The sequence below is a fragment of the Priapulus caudatus genome, unplaced genomic scaffold (assembly GCF_000485595.1).
Source record: "Priapulus caudatus unplaced genomic scaffold, Priapulus_caudatus-5.0.1 Scaffold160, whole genome shotgun sequence".
Taxonomy (NCBI): domain Eukaryota; kingdom Metazoa; phylum Priapulida; class Priapulimorpha; order Priapulimorphida; family Priapulidae; genus Priapulus; species Priapulus caudatus.
Window position 1 is genome coordinate 161,614 of NW_014577221.1, and position 16,768 is coordinate 178,381.

The window sequence follows — 16,768 nt, forward strand, 5'->3', positions numbered from 1 at the left end:
TAATCTATGGTGTTGGAAAGCGACGCATGCGCAAATGGACTGCCGTACCCGTAGCCTCGAGACAATTTAAGATACGGTTGCCGTACCTCCAGCCACTGGCACTGCGAGTCTGCGTTTTGTAAAATGCAACGTTCTTCTGAGGTTACGGTGGCCTTCGGCTTACAGGCCAAAATTGTGTCAATGCCTATTTGATCAACTTTGTCTCTTTTCGTCTTCGATATGATCTCTTGGATTTTGAAGACTAATATTTACGAGGTTACGAGGTAAAATAGCAATTTACAGCAATATTTACCTCTGTTATAGGCGCCATATTGAATCACCAATGGTCACGCATTTCATACGTGATCTATGATTGGCTGAATTATTCGGCATCGACCAATTGCATTGGGTTATGTAAATGCGATGTTCAATGGCTCAATGCCTTGGCTCAATGGAGTTATGTAGGGACGGCGAATCTAGCGGTAAAACAAGAACGTTGAAGACGGAATCATTGTAATAGCTACAAGAACTTATAGCTACCAACGATCTCTGATGATACGTAAGTTTACCGTGTGAGTTAAATAAAATGAGTGACAGTTTTTATATATTTAAGGCTTAAATTTCATATTACAGTTGGGGAATCGTGGCAAAGGCCAAAGACAAAAACTGAAAAAGTAAAAACGTGCGTAGGCGTAGGCCCTTACCTTGGCCCATACTGGCCATGGCATAGGTCACATGATCGCCGCGTACGTGGCTAGTAGTAGTACTACTATAGCTCTAGTACTATAGCTCGCGTACAGTTGCTGCTGGGCTATAGCATCAGCCATTAGTCATTACGAGAACTTACTCCAGCCTAGCTCTAGTACTATAGCCGCTTACATTAACTGCCGCTGGCCAGCGGCAGTTAATGTAAGCGGCTATAGTACTAGAGCTAATGTAAGTATGGCTCAAGGGGTCGTTGTCGTATCAGGTACTACAGATATGTACCCCTGTTACATATATGTATACACAAAGTGTACTAGACTTGGACTACAGAAATGTACCCTAACCCTAACACTAACCCTAATCCTAACCCTAACCCTAACTCTAACCATATCAGATAGTTACCAATACCAGGGTACGTTCCGGTATATACTGGACCGTACCCAGGTTGGACATAGACCCTATGAGCACTACTACATGGTTCGCACAGTCCTTAAAAAGTCCTTGAATTTGAGGGGAGTCCTTGAAAAGTACTTGAATTTGAGGGGAGTCCTTGAAAAGTACTTGAATTTATTAAATGTTGATTTTGTGCTTGAATTTCATGCAAATGTCCTTGAATTTTTAGAAAGAATCCTTGCCTGTAATAAAAAGAACTTTTGTACCATCAATAATGTGCAAACCTCAATAAAAATTGTGTTAAATGAGCTTAAAAAGCTATAGACATGATAGACAGTTAAATGATGATCACAAATTACAGTAAGTCATTAAAATCAGTCAGTAAATCAAGGTATGTTGTAGAAGTGACAGTGTTTAGAAGGGTTTATTAATGTGATCCATGTAAGTTTTAGAGGTGACGGTGATTAAGAATGGGGTTATTATTAAATTTTTCCAGGTATGTTTTGTTCTGTGTATGAATTCCGATAAAATGTCCAATAAAATGTCCTTGAATTTCCGATAAAATGTCCTTGAAAAGTCCTTGAACAATTTTTAGTCCTGTATGAACCATGTACTAGGACGCACGCCTAAAACAGATAACAGGGCTAACCTCGTAACTCACAGTCACAGATGAGCATCTCATCTGTGGTATCACTCGGGTAGATCAGAGTGTCTGGTATCTATCTACTTGTAAGTTTGTGAATAGTAGTGCGCGTGTTTTGTGATTGTGTCGCAGAGGAGCATTTGAGCGGCATTTATGTGAAATTAGGCGATAGAGAAAGTACCTAAATCACTAAATGTCATCATTGAGTTTGGTAAGTACTAAATACAATTTGACATAAATTATGTTTATTTATCATCATTGACATTCTACGTATCACTAACATGGCCCAAGTGCCTATGACTCACACCACTGCACTGCACGCATAGTCATAGAAAGGGAGAGTGAACTTTATGCATGGTGCATATTGACACGTGAGGCTAGAAATTGCTGTGTCACAGTGCGTCAATGTTTGTGACGTTGATCAACCGGAGAAACCAGATAATACGCGAGAAACAATGAATTCTGATGTGTCATGAAAAAACGCACAGTGTCACTGTGTGCACCAAGCATGTACTTAAAAGGTAGAACAATTGCAAGATTTAGGATGTAGATGGTTGCCAGCACTTCATTTTGGCCTTTCTACTAACATGTTGATCAGTACCAGTGCTTTCGTATACATCAGCTAGGTTCCAAATAAAGCAATATTGTTTTAATACAGGCTGCAGTTTTCAGTGGTTATAAAATGTAAGGTTATGTACGAATTAGGGATCAATTAACAGACATCTGTTGCATATTTATATAACACCATTTTTCTCAATAATTTTTTTTTGCATCATTTTAGGGCGTTAAGACTTGGTTCCACTTCCTAGACAATAAATAAACATTCAAGTATCTCACTGTATTCGAGGCATAACTTGTGACTTCGGTTAGGTAATTGAATTCAATCAGGCTTTCGTCATGGAAAGTAGAGGTGAATAGTGTATACTTAGTAGAGGTAAAAAGTGTATCCTAAGCTCTTTTCGACTAGTGTGCTGAGCAGCAAATGCTATTCAGTGCAAATTAATTTATTTTGGATGCAACAAACACAGGGAACTTATTACACGAATAGGCAGGAGCTGCCGAGCTGGAGAGTGTTAGTGGAGAGAAAGGCGTTGGTGTGATGATCGTGGTTAATATAGAACACTATAGGTACTGTAGTCGAGTGTATATATACAGCTGTTACGAAAGCGAAAAGACTATTGGTATTATTTAATGGCCGATCATCCACAAATCCGCTGAGGTTATTATTTCATTGTATAACGCACTAGTTAAAACCTCGTTTAAAATCTCCTAATATGGTGTCTCAGCATGGTCTCCATACAGGAAGAAAGACACTTATGGAAGGGGTGCAAAGAAAAGATGCTAAAATTATAGTACTCCAACTTGGCGTTGAAACATTTCCTGCTTTTCTGTTTCAGACAATTATAGATTCAGCTACCTGTACTGTTGTAATGAATAATTGTAATACACGAACTTTTTTTATGCCATTACAAACAAGAACTGGTGCGATAAGCTCCATGCTCTACCAATTTATGCATAGTTTACATGTTTAACTTATGCATGAACTGAGCATAGATATGAACATTTGCCATGATTTCTGTTTGAACTTGAAGCCTGTTTCAGTCGTAGCTCTAATGTTCACCTATCAGGCCATTGGTGTATTATCAGGATTATATTTAGGCCACGTTTTATTGTTTGTTTGCACTTGTTGTAGTCTTTCGTGCTATGTTGACACTAACAGCATTTTGCCTGGCTAGACTTATACTTAATGTATGCTGACTTATCGAGGCACGGAGAGTAATGAAATGTATTCGTTAGTTGTTCATATTTTTGGTGAAGTAGCTCATTGTTCTTACAGTGGGATGTAAAGTAGAATAATAAAATATAATGGAACCCTCCTGCCTATAAGTGACTTCGCCAATACATCCTTCATATAGTCTATCGAAATCGATATTCCTCGAAGTTCCTGACTGTTGTATTGATGACATGCTATACATGTCTGGAAACTGTGGTGGGTTGCGTAATGGAAATTTTATCGGGCAACCAGTTTGTTAAACTATTGATTGGTTTTTCAAAAGTGTGAAGCAGCTGCGTGTATATTTCGCTGTGTAGGTACAGCTATGCCAAGAGTCTGCCAAGGTTTTGACACGCGACAGTGTACACATTTGCTGGGCAAGATATCTCGGGATAAGGGTCGTGCTTGCAAGAGAATGCGCGCATCTGTAATATGAAATGTGAGAAAAAGTGCTACTCACGTGTTGTTGAGGTGTATAGTAGGGGCTAAGTAGAGCAGATGGGGTCGTTGTTGTATCAGGTACTACAGATATGTACCCGAGGTAGTTTTAGGTTGTTTAGTATTTTGTTTATATTTTTATATGAGGTATGTTTAGGGTTAGGGTTAGGGTTAGGGTTAGGGTTAGTGTTAGGGTTAGGGTACACTTTTGTAGTACAAGTCTGGTACACTTTGTGTATACATATATGTACCTCGGGTACATATCTGTAGTACCTGATACGACAACGACCCCTTGAGCCTAAGTAGGCGTTGTGCACCGTTAGCAGGTTTGCATCAAATTGTTCGAATCAATTTTTTGCGCTTGCAAATCGTATTTTATATAGATTAGCAAACTGCCAATCGGTAAATCTTGTTGCCATAACTTGGAATTTTATTGTTCAGTGACCTTTAATTTTCGTAGAAATACATTTCTTACTTCTCAATGCTACAAAGTTCTAATAATTACAGGATGGTTGTTAGGTGTATGAATCATCTGCTTACAGTGCATAATTCTGGCATCTTATTCGCGAGCGAATTGTGTGGCAAAACCTGCATGTTGCAGTATCCCTGGTTTTAGTCGATTATTTTCAACTAACAAACAGAATTAACAGATGCCATTCCTGTGGCTCTAAGAGTATTTTATTTTAAAAGAAAATCTCGTGAATTACCTAACATCAGTTAGGTTCAGTTCAGTTAGTTAGCCGAAGTAACTTCAAGTGGCAAACGTTTTCTGGGCAGAATTACTGAATAGCGTGAAGTTATTAACACTATATTGTCAGCAAGTTGACTCTATTGACGCTCAACTACATTCAGTGACTGATCTTTTGATCTTGATGATGCTTGTAGTTGTAGCAGAAATGAAATTAGGAAAAAGTTCCGGTTCCGGACGACTGTTCGTGAAGGGTTCCGGCCGGAACCGGAACTTTGAAAAATTGGGGATCCGGCCGGATAGTTCTTGCTGGATCCAAGTTCCGGTGACCCCTAATTGCTAATCATTTTCACCTTTTGATAAGCAATGTGCTAATCAAGTTAAAAAATCCATGGTGTACACCGCATGTAGGCGTCGTGTCGGCGTTATGTAGGGGCAATTACCCACGGCTTTTTACCACAGCATTCATCCAGCCCGAATTTATCACCGCTCCAGCAGTTTCGCTTATTTATTGCAATCAGTGATTGGCTTGAACACAGGGCTGCCAATTTGGTACGGATCGCCATTTTCCACGGCTGTATCATCGGTCGATTGCAGTTTTATAAAAGGGAGGGTTGATGACAACATCTATTGCACGTTAGCACGTGTGGTGTATCCAAGGCCGTGTTTGCCACTACAATGAAGTGAGCACTGCAGATTTCTACAGAGCTGTAATTTGAATCAATGCCATCAAAACAGATTAGCCTTAGGCTTATGGGGTCAAGCCCCCCCCCCCGCCTCTAATAATGAGCATAGAACTGGGTTAATAGGTTGAGGGACCGATGTTTTTGATCGCGTATATAAATGGTCCTATAAACTAGACCTCTGAGCTGGGTGGATTTTCTTGTAACTTTCTTTAATGTGTTTTTTAACCCATTATTTTTAAGGGCGTTGTGTAATACATGGTTTCGAAGCAAACACACTCTAAAGGGACTTTTCAGTTCTTGCACTTCATATCTGTCCCATGGCAGCCTTAGCTTTACTCTACAGCCTTTGCTCTGCCACTAAAAGGGGTGAAACTGTACGGTAGAGAAAATTTCAGATCAGAACCTACCCCCCCCCCCGTCATCGAAAGTGAAACGCACTTTTCGCTGTCCGGAAATCTCCACATATCAATTACGTATTCAGCGTATATATCCTCGTGCGCATTTCCCTTCAGTTGGCACAATAGCTGTTATCATTTCAGAATTCGCTCTGTGTGCGCGTAACGGGTCCCTGCATGCACCCCATCATGCATGCCTAGTTGATATTCGGCATTTACAGTACAGCACGTACCCTAATCAACTGAACAATTTGCGGTTTTTATAGCTCCAGTAAAGTTCACGGAATTCTAAGGTGAATGATGTGTAGACATACGAGCGAATTTTAGCACGATATCACACGTCAACATATATAATATACGAACGGAGGAATCCAGGTGTTTACATTTGGGTACGTACATTACTTCTTGAGTATGTACTTGCGTCTATATTATCATCAATACTACATTAGTAATAGTATTATAAGGGGTTAATAATGACAAACCATGTCATTATTTTGTCATTATCCTGCTATTATCTACATACTATATTACAACGTACATCAACAATTATCTGTGAGTAGTCCAACAGTCGGTCAGTCGCGAAGTCTGACATTTTCATACGGCCACGAATACCACTATTATAGGCAAGCCTTTGTTAGTGGACACCTCTAAAGAACGGCCACCTGTCTATAAAAACAGTTTGTTGGATTCCCTCAGGCTCCAATGACCCTTCTGTACAGAATTGCCTGTACTCGCAAGAGAGTGAGTTTATTGAATATTCCATATATATACGCTGGTGCATTTACTGGATAGGGCATGTTAGTGCCACTTTTAATGGTTGCTAGCGTTATCGCAAATGATCTTGACTTCTTGATCAGTGTAGGTGATGTTATCGGTAACAGTGGATTATAGGTTAACTGGTTTGAGGCACTGTTTTGAATTCTCACTGTGTTTCCCCTCACGTAGGTACTGCTAGGGCCTAATATAAAATATTGCTTGTTTCCCCTTTACCGACCGACTCGCCAAAACGCCGCTACTTGACACATTTTATTGGCCGATTATAAAACCAAACAAAAAAAAGTTTCGCAAAAAAAAAAATCAAAATTCGTTCCGCAAAAACATATATCATATACACAAAACAGAATATACAATATACATACACACATCTTGTCAAAACAAAATAAAAAATATTTTTCACCTACCTACCTACTCGGTACCCTGAGAGGCGAGTAGGTAAAGGGGAAACAAACAATTTTTTAAGGGTGGCCTAAATAGTGGATTTCCATCTTGCATCTCTTAGTACTCACTCAGCGTGCAGTGTGGGAACTGTTTATGGTGGTGTGTTATGTCAAGGTTCTTGTATAGAAAACAGAGAGGGAGTGAAAGAAAGAGGGGGGGGCTGATGAGAAATAAGGGGTCGAAGAGGTGGGTGACTATAAGAGAAAATCGTGCGAGGGAGAATTCGACAAACCTGTGCGTCTGTGAGATAGACGGGAGAAACGTGGTAAGGCCAAAAGAAAATATAGGTGTGGTTACGGTTTCCCGACCAACCCTATTTATTCCCAGCGACCCTAAACATTTTATTATCAATTTTCTTTAAAGTAAAAAAAAAATAAAAAAAATAAAAATATATGAATTGGTCAGTTCCTGCTTCAAAAGGCACAACGCACATCCTTCGGACATGGTTCGTAAATAAAATATTTCAAGAAAATAAAATGTTTTCCCTACCTAGGCTACTTACCTTCTTTTTTTTCGGCATGTAACGGTAACCACACATATATTTTGTTTTGGCCTAACGCAGCCGTGCCTAATATTGGATGACACGCCGGCTTTCATTGACAAATCTTCATTGACAATCTTTATGACAAATTCTAATCGTGTCCGCCCAGTGGTTTGATACGGATGTTCTGCTATTGATCGTGCTGGTGGTGGCATGCCGAGACACTGTCGTCTGTGCGTGGTGCTTGTGCTGCTGCTGCTGCTGTTGATGCTGATTAGTCTGGTCTTCTGGGGACAGTCGGGTGCACGCAGTACAGTCAAGCCGCGAGGGAGAGCTTCAGCAAATGCTGGCTTATGGCTCAGTAAGCAAGCAGGCAGGCAGAATAGGCCAGCAAGCAAGCAAGCAAGCAGGCAGGCAGGCAGAGTAGGCGGGCAGGCAGCAGCAGAAGGCAGCAGTAGGCAAGCAGGCAGGCCAGCAGGCAGGCAGGCACGGCAGAAGTAGGCAAGAAGCAGGCAAGCAGGCAGGGCCAGATAGGGGAGGGAGGGCAGGCGGCAGGCAGGCAGGCAGGCAGGCAGGCAGGCAGGCAGCAGCCGATATGGCAGAGCAGGCAGGCAGGCAGGCAGAGTAGTTGAAAGGCAGCAGGCGCCAGAGTGAAGCAGGCGAGGCAGGCAGCAGAGTCAGTTGGAAAGGCAGCAGGCAAGGCAGGCAGGCCAGAGTAGTTGCCGAAAGGCAGGCAGGCAGGCAGGCAGGCAGGCAGGCAGGAAGGCAGAGTAGGCAAGCAGGCAGAGTAGGTAGGCAGGCAGGCAGAGTAGGTGGAAAGGCAGACAGGCAGGCAGGCAGAGTATAGGCAGACGGGCGAGCGAACGGGGCGGACGTACGAGAAGACGTGGTGTTTACGAGAAGTAGGTGACATGTGAGATGCTTGACAAAGACACCATTAAATGATTATCTCGCGTGGACAGTCTCAATGTTGGTCATGCCTTCAATGAGATAGATAACGCACATATAGAGAGGTCGCAGGCTACATGTTTGATGCGAGATACATCTTGTGGGGAAGGAAGCACACCTCATCCAGCTGACGAGGGCAAGTCGTTTTTTACTCGCATTGGTAATTACTTACGTAGTTCTTATACGAAGGTAAATCTGTGCTACCACGAAATCCATTCATTGTGTACGTTTTCGACTGATGATGCTTGCTGTCAGCGTTATTTTTTAGTTACATTTGTATTTATTAATGATGTCTTTCTTTTTTCTCCTATTAATGGTAATATCGATTGCCGAAACGACTAACTTCACTGCTGCGTTAGTCTGCGTTAGATATGGACATTGTTAGCTCTAGGACTATAGCCTGCATAAAGTTGCCGTATGCCTGCGGCAACTGTACGCGGGCTATAATCTCAGAGCTAGGACATTGTGTGCACTGTCTAATATAGGGACAGTGATTTTCCGTTTCAAAAAATTGCCTTTTCCGTTTGGGAAATCATGAATTCCATTCCAAAGTAAAGAAAAAATGGAAATTTCGTTTTGCCATAGAGATTGTACACACCAAAAATGCAAAATTCCGTTTACATACTGTCATCATGTCATGTATATATATATATTTGCATGAAAAAAAACTATTTCAATTTGGTACAACTTTTGAAACCAGAACCGGCACCGAAACACAGGGCTACCAAAAGTCGTAATTGTAAGTCATTTCGCTCTAAAATTTGTCTGAATGTAAACCATATCATTACCAATTGATGCTATTGTCGACTGTTTTTTTGTGATTTTATTGAAATTTCCATGTTGTAATATGTTCAAATTACGTTTTCCGCGTTTTTCCGTTTGAAAACATCTTTTCCGTTTCCAATCGCCGTTTCCGTGTTTTCCGTCCGTTTTCCGCGATCGCGCCTTCCGCGAAGGTTTTCCGCCTTGCCTTTAGCAGTGTAGTGAGTTCACTTGTCCTCTATAATTAGGTGGGACGAACTTTGGGCAGCTTGGAGATACGATTTCCCCTTTCTATGGGTTAGGTGGGACCCTCACGCACTCGCATTCGAATTTTTCACGGTGGCCCCCGAATGCCTTACGTCGTGGAGCACCTCGACGATGATGAGTGGGAAGAGAACGTCTTCGGCATAGCGGCTGTGGTCAGGCCGGGCGGGGCCTGAACCGGACGACGGCTACGACTCCCCGGCGGCAATGCATTGATGCCGGATCCAGGCCCACCTACGCAGGCCATCAACGACAGACATCACAGCGACTGCTCGTGCACGACAGCCATGGCGCCATGGTGCGTGACGACACATCAGGTGGCCCACAGCAGCGACACTGTTCGCGCTATCGGTCCACCGCGTCTCTAGGCCGCTCCGTGTGCGACATTATACGCGACAAGGGGCGAACATTATAAACATTATCGAGCTGTGATTACGCTCATGCATTAGTGCCCCTAGAAGATGCCGACGGGGATGCCGGGAGGATGCTGATAGAAATGGTGATGGTGACGACCTTCAGGTGAAAGCCCACCAACAGCGCCCCTACAAAGACAACCCTTGAGTGAAAGAGGAACCGCAGAAGACCCGCGCAGAACTATGGATTAGTTTTAGACAAATATACACATAGGTATATATAGATGTGCATAGGTATATTTGTGTTTGTATAATTAGGTATTTCTATGTGTATAATTAGGTATTTCTATGTGTATAATTAAATAAGACGCAAGGTCATTTTCGTATTGTTGGTGTTCTATATATACTCATGTGAGCTTAACCTTGACTTCGAAGTACGATTGAATGTTTGATTTGTTTTACGGAATGTATTACTATTAATTCGGTATTAAGGCGGTTAAACGACGCGAATTCATAAATTTAACGTAGAATCAATAGAAGCATCAATAATTACGTACCGCGCACTCGTTCACTCTCACGCATACCTTATCTATGCTCTGATGGTCGGGACGACCATCTTGGAATAATGGGAGGAGATGTAGCGAGTAAATTTTAAAGCACTCATGAAGCGCGTCGTGCTTATGACAGGTAAACCGCGTCTGTGTTGGCGCGTCTGCGTTAGAGCACACCTGTCGCACCGCGTGAAATCGCGGAGGCGAAGTTCCAAAGACCGTAATGATATATAAGGCGACGGCCAGGCGAGCTCGATACTGGCTGCTTTTCCGACTAACCCTGTTTCCCGCTCTCGGTTTACCCGCGTTCCACCCTCTGACTCACTGTGCTGTGTAACTATGTCCGCGAATAAACGTCCGTGTGGTACGTTACGCCCTTAGTTATTGTTTACCTCTGTTGGTTGGGGTTACCCCGTTCTCTACACGTACACCTAACTCCGTTACAGCAGCAGTCTGAGATAAATATATGACTTCATTACAAATTCCCCTTGCTCCCCGTATGGAAATAAACTAGACCAAGGCAGCAGCTTTAATTCGTCTCATCACTGTAGGAGGCCGTGCCACGATCAATAAATAATATTTACACCCGATCGAGTGAAAGTCATAGTTCATCAGTATCACATGGTAACATTTCGTATGCAATCGACTATGATTTATCTGCCAATAGTTCGGATTTTTTAGTATTGTAAATCCATCATGTTCTTCCTATCTGCTTCCTCAGCATCCCTACGCAAAGGCCAGCCAGAGCACCTTGCCACGTTACTACTTCTGGTCTGGCGCGCAGGATGGGATGAGTGGTGTGTAGTCAATGGTAATGATAATAGTGCAGGCATCAGCATCAGCGTCGGCTGATTCTGGCACTGTGCCATACTGGTCAGGCTATTCTGGGGACGGAGGGTGGCTTAATTTTAGCTGCCAGCCGGCGCGTGGTACATTTTGTTTTTCGTGCTGTCGGCAAAGTTTTTAAAGCCTTTGTGGGTTAGTAGGGGTCCTGTACAGTTGCTGTGTGAATGCAAGGTCGTTCTCTCGTACGCGTGCGGACCCGTTTGCACGCGCTACAGCGAAAGTTCTTGACGCGATGATGAGGACAGAGTGTGTTTTTTTGGTCGTAATCTTGAGTGTGCTTTGACCCTTGTGGATGGCGAGTCAGCGTTTCGCATACTTACAAACTACTCCCGAGGGTAATTATAACGTAGATAGTAAATAGATTTGTATTCTGTAACTGTAGGCGTTAGGGTTCTCTGATTCAAGTGAATTACTACACTAATGCATTTGCATATTTATAATGTTGGTATCATATAGTTGTGGTTCCGTTAGTGGTGTTTATAGCTGTCCAGGCGATTTGTTAATGGAAGTTATCTTGAAGTTATGCTGATGCCGACCACATCATAGCAATTATTAAATCACAGTAAATACACTGGTAATAGATATACTACTTCTCATCAATGTTTAATTCACATATGGTCAAGTTTTCACAGTTTACTTTGTAACCGTATTTTCCCATCAGCGCGTAAACAGATGTGCGATGGGTGGAAGCGTTGCAGTCAAAGTCACCGTGTGCGAGTTTTATGCTTGCTTACGTGCAACGGTCTGGTTCTGTCTAGAGCAAGTTTTCTCATGAAATATGCATGTGTAGCCTGTGCGGAGATGTCTTGCACCGTGTATTGACGCTCTAGTCGACCGCAGCATGTTCCCGGTAATAGTGGAACGGGTATAACGTTCAGAAACACATATTGAACGTAAAAGAAATGTTTTCACCATCACGCATCGTCCTCTGCATCAGTCTGCATGTAACTGCTGTAATACCATATCATAGGGACATGCATGGAGTGAATCTATAGTCGTTTACTTCTGTTATATCATCAGTAGCATTCTCTGCAGGTTATTCATATTTTATTCCGACCCTGCATGCTAGAAGTATTGAGATTATACATACCAACACTAAGACGTATAGCATGCATGTTAACCTCCATATAAACGTTGTCTCTGTATAGTAAGTAGTTTGTGGGAACGGGAGCATACCATTGCAGCAGGTGGAAGTCGCTTTTACTTTTTTTCGTTAAGCTAAAAGTGAACGTGTTTTTTAGAAAGTGTGCGCAGTGGGGTGGCTTATTGTCAATATTGGCCGAGTCCACCAGAACAGGCTTTTCCATCATGATTCAAAAATACGAGGTCAATTTCGTCAAAGGAATGTGGGTCAAATGGCAGATGCACATTTTTTAGGACATAGTTCCACGGCTCTGTGGGGGAAACTAGTACGTTTCAGTGATGACCAATGGTTGACATTCCGTCGGTTTGTCGACGTAGTACTGAATTGTACATTTCATCAGTACGTGAAAAATTAGGGACTGGTTGATCTGTTGATCATTAAGAAAGCTAGACTAGTACTTTCTCGCTGATATTAGCAGTAACTAGTAAGGAACCTAAATCTCTGTTGGATTTGGAGTTAGGCTTGACCATTATAAAAAGATTTCTGAGTACAGGTCATTGAAATAGGTATTGAGTATGATTTGTGTATATATATAACAGACATTATATGTGCTCTTGATTACACGTATTTATTGCTTTGTTCATTCTGGTTGGGCCGATAGACGTGTCGACAATAATAACGCCCACATGACGTCATTGAGTAAACCTGCAAAATGCGGATGTGCGCGCGCGTGCGTGCGTGCGTGCGTGCGTGTGTGTGTGTGCACTGTGTGGTGTGCGCGTGCGCGTGTATAGTTGTAGGGCTAGTAGCTGTTGCTCATGCGACCCAAAGAGCTAAATATAACAAGGAGATGAAGCGCTGCCATATCTGGCCCAAATTTGGGTTCGGCAGACACCCTAGCTAGAACAGATTAGGCCAAAACAAAATATAGGTGTGGTTACGGTTTCCCGACCAACCCTATTTATTCCCAGCTACCCTAAACATTTTATTCAATTTAAAAAATAATAATTTTAATAAAAAAAAATTTCAGTTCCTGCTTCAAAAGGCACAACGCACATCCTTTGGACATGGTTCGTAAATAAAATATTTCAAGAAAATAAAATGTTTTTCCTACCTACCTACCCTATTTTTTTCGGCATGTAACGGTAACCACATATATTTTGTTTTTGCCTTATTTAGTGTTCTATTGTTTCTGGGTTCGATCTGCACAGCCGTTTCAGCTGATTATGGTTCATAGATGCATGGCTCCCTTGAGGTGGAAAGCGCACAGCCAATCCGCTTCCTCTCCTTGTTATGCGACCCACCATGGGGTGTTGCTATCCCCCGGGCGTGGAGTGAGGGTCACGTGATACAGTTGACGTATACTTCAAAACTTAACAGTTGCCACACAGACTAACGGATACAGTGTAGTGTACGGTGTAGTGTATCTGTTAGTCTGTGGTAACCATAACCCTAACTCCAACACTAACCCTAACACTAAATATCTATATGTCGGATCGCTATATAGGGGCGTCATCCACAAAAATTTATCTGTGGTGTGGGGACAGATATCATGATGCAAAAACCCTAACCCTAACCCTAACCCTGACCTTGACCCTGACCATAACCCTAACCCTAACCCTGATCCTTACCCTAATCTTAACACTAGTGCTGCCACGTTGCGTGACCCTCACTCCATGCTAGGGGGATAGCAACACCCCCACCGTGCTTGGCATTGGATGCGATCTTGTTGACTACCACCCGCGGCACTATACTATGGTACTAACGCAAATCAAATTACATATAAGTGAATTGCGTATTGCGAAAAGAAATTTGAGCCGTGAATTAAGTCGTTGAGCGTAGTGGCAAAGACTCGGAACGTTTGCCAACTTACATTGTGCTGTTCATTATGGTAAATTGGCAATTATGCTGGTAACGCCCGACACCAGTAGCGAAGGGAATCGCATTATTGGCTAATCTCGTTACAAATGATTAGAAGCACTTTGTTAGTAACAAAATTATTCTTAACACGGTAGTCTCATCATAAAATTTTTCTCATAGACCGCTGACAGAAACGTGGTAAGGTTATGAGTTTCTCGCACGCAGTGTTTAGAGGTCTGAATGGTCTACGAGAAAAAGTTCATGTTAAGATTATTGTTTTAAGACTAATTTTGTTTCAGATGACGCGCGCCAGAAGTACATAGATAATCATATCTATATATCTACCATCTCTCTATATCATCAAGAGTGAAAAGCAAACATTTAACATTGGATGTTTTTTTTTAGCTCAGCTGACGAAGTCAGATGCAGCTTGTAGAATCGCAGGATTGTCTGTCCGTCCGTGCGTCCGTCAACAGTTGGGCACAAATCTTAACCGCTCGATGTACGGTCTTGATATTCGGGACGTCGGAGGGGGGGGGAATCGCGAAAAAGACTCAGGATGTCGAATTTGGGGGTCAAGGGTCAAAGCCTCAAAGGTCGGGATGTGTCACTGGAAGTTGAATATTTCCCCCCAACTTAAGGTATAGGAGGAAATACGGAATTGCGGCACAAATCTCAACGGCTCGACCTACGCTCTTAATATTCGGTGTATAGTGTGATGGGGAGGAAACCCATCACCAGTGCGAAATTGGAGGTCACAGGTCAAAGGGCAGTGGGGGAAAAGTCAGATATCAGACATTTTCTGAGGACATGGGCTAATGGACCGAGTGCAAAACTTTTTTGTTTCAGAGCTGACCTACCATTTTTATCACTTTATTGAAAGGACCATGAAATCTAATTTCCGCTGCCGTGCGAAGAGTAAGTGTCTGATAACCTTTTGACCCTCAAGAGGAGGGTTAAACATGGATTTGTTGACTGTTAACAAAGGACTGAACTGCTTTTGCTATTAGAGCCCCAATCCACCCGCCCCTCCCCCTCCCCATCCCCCTCCCACCACCACCACTATGCTCGCGCTCGACGCATATCTATGATAACGTTAATATAGCGAAGTCATTAAAGTTACACAGCTATATCTTTATTACTGTACTGCTGGTATAGGTGTTAAACAACAGTAGAGGGCCTCCATAGGCTGCAGGCCTGAATAAGCATCGAACAGAAAAATTTAATAAAAATACTCACACTGTCTACTTACACTTACAAAACATAACACTTGTATTCATGTTAATAAACTAGCAGATTCATGGGCTCTATGGGCTCCGCTCAAAACTTTTTGCCAGCTCGTATGATGCGAATTGTTTCTGCGCAAAGTTGTCTGAAACACATTTCATACACAAAAACACACAACCGGTGAACTGTGGCTACGCCACCTGACGGAATGTCACGAATAGCACAAAAAAATAATTTTACTTCTAATGGCTTTCTCGACGTCCACGATGGCTCCCACCTTGGGCAGTGCGATAATGCTAATTATTGCAACATCTAGTGGCCGAATTTCGGCGAAAAAAAATGCCAAAAAAGGCCTTTTCTGGAGACGAAGTAGTGCAACGGTGAACAATCTCGGAGGCTTACTGTTATACGCCACCTATAGCAAAGCCTATCAACGCGATGGCGGGAGGGCGCACTTGATTCGGTTGCCAGTGAGTTTGTAGCGCGGAACACGCCAGAGGCGACGCGAGTTTATAATAACAGATAGATAGCGGCTACATCCGAGCCCGCCCGTGGTGGTCATGAACCTCGATCACGACACCTAGGTGTGACAAGAGAGAAGAAGCGATGGTGGAGAAACACCTGCTTTGAAGTCGCACCGTGAGAAACGTGTCACTATTAAAGTCGCGCTTTTATGATCCTACCCCAATTACTAACAAGCCGAGCTCGGGAGAACCTGACTGTCCTCCCGACTAACTCTTGTTCCCCTCTCTCGTCTCTAACGTTTGCTTATACCGCTTGCATCTTGTTCGACTGTCACCATGTCAGAGAATAAACGCTCGTCTGGTACGTTACGACCGTAGTTGGTATCTTTCTCTGTTGGTTTGCGTTATTCCCTTTCCTACACCTGCGCCTAGCCTTAGATCGCCAGTGGACTCACGCCGCACCCGAATACCTCCGTTACACGTTTATCAGAAGAATACCCGGCTACAATACACGTCAGTTGAGCGCTGTCGCTCTGCGGCACTTGTTATTCACTCCTGATGTCATGTACTCCTGAAATAATTACCCTATGTAAAGGACTCCACTGATGACCCTTTCACCCGTAGGAAAAGTTGGGACCACGTGGCGTGTGTACTTAGCTTTAACCTTAGCTATCAGTGAAGCTTTAGCTCGCAGAAGTCTTTCTATTTAGATGTTTTTGTAGAAGATCTTTCTGTCTATCTTTCTCTGAGTTTGAGTGTGTTGCAGAAGTGGAGAATCTGAACGGCATTTACGGGACACTGTTACAAGGTTGGTAGGCAGAAGATACTTGATACAATTCGTATTCTTTTATTATCATTTTCTCATTAAACGGACGAAGTGCATAAGCTGCATACACCTGCAGACACCTGGGTAAACAGTGAATCTCATCACGGCCACGCCCAGCCGGTGTAATAGCCTCACTCCTGGTCGCATATGCCATCAATAACTGAGTAAGCAAGCTCATAACAG

General features: G+C 42.8%; 1 protein-coding gene and 1 long non-coding RNA gene across 4 annotated transcripts in view; one reads left to right on the forward strand and one right to left on the reverse strand.

The window, feature by feature from the left end:
• LOC106806438 (intraflagellar transport protein 52 homolog) overlaps nt 1-310 on the reverse strand; it is a 13,036-nt gene extending 12,726 nt beyond the window's left edge. For 2 of the 3 annotated variants that reach the window (XM_014808369.1, XM_014808375.1), the window contains exon 1: nt 293-310. In XM_014808369.1, coding sequence (XP_014663855.1) covers nt 293-310 — 18 coding nt within the window. Of the gene's footprint in view, nt 1-48; nt 266-292 lie in introns of those variants that run through there. The other variant, XM_014808373.1, reaches the window with a different exon arrangement.
• Nucleotides 311-427: 117 nt separating this feature from the next.
• LOC106806442 overlaps nt 428-16,768 on the forward strand; it is a 28,318-nt gene continuing 11,977 nt past the window's right edge. Inside the window, exon 1 of the long non-coding RNA XR_001393544.1 lies at nt 428-538. This is a non-coding gene — a long non-coding RNA (uncharacterized LOC106806442). The remainder of the gene's footprint in view (nt 539-16,768) is intronic.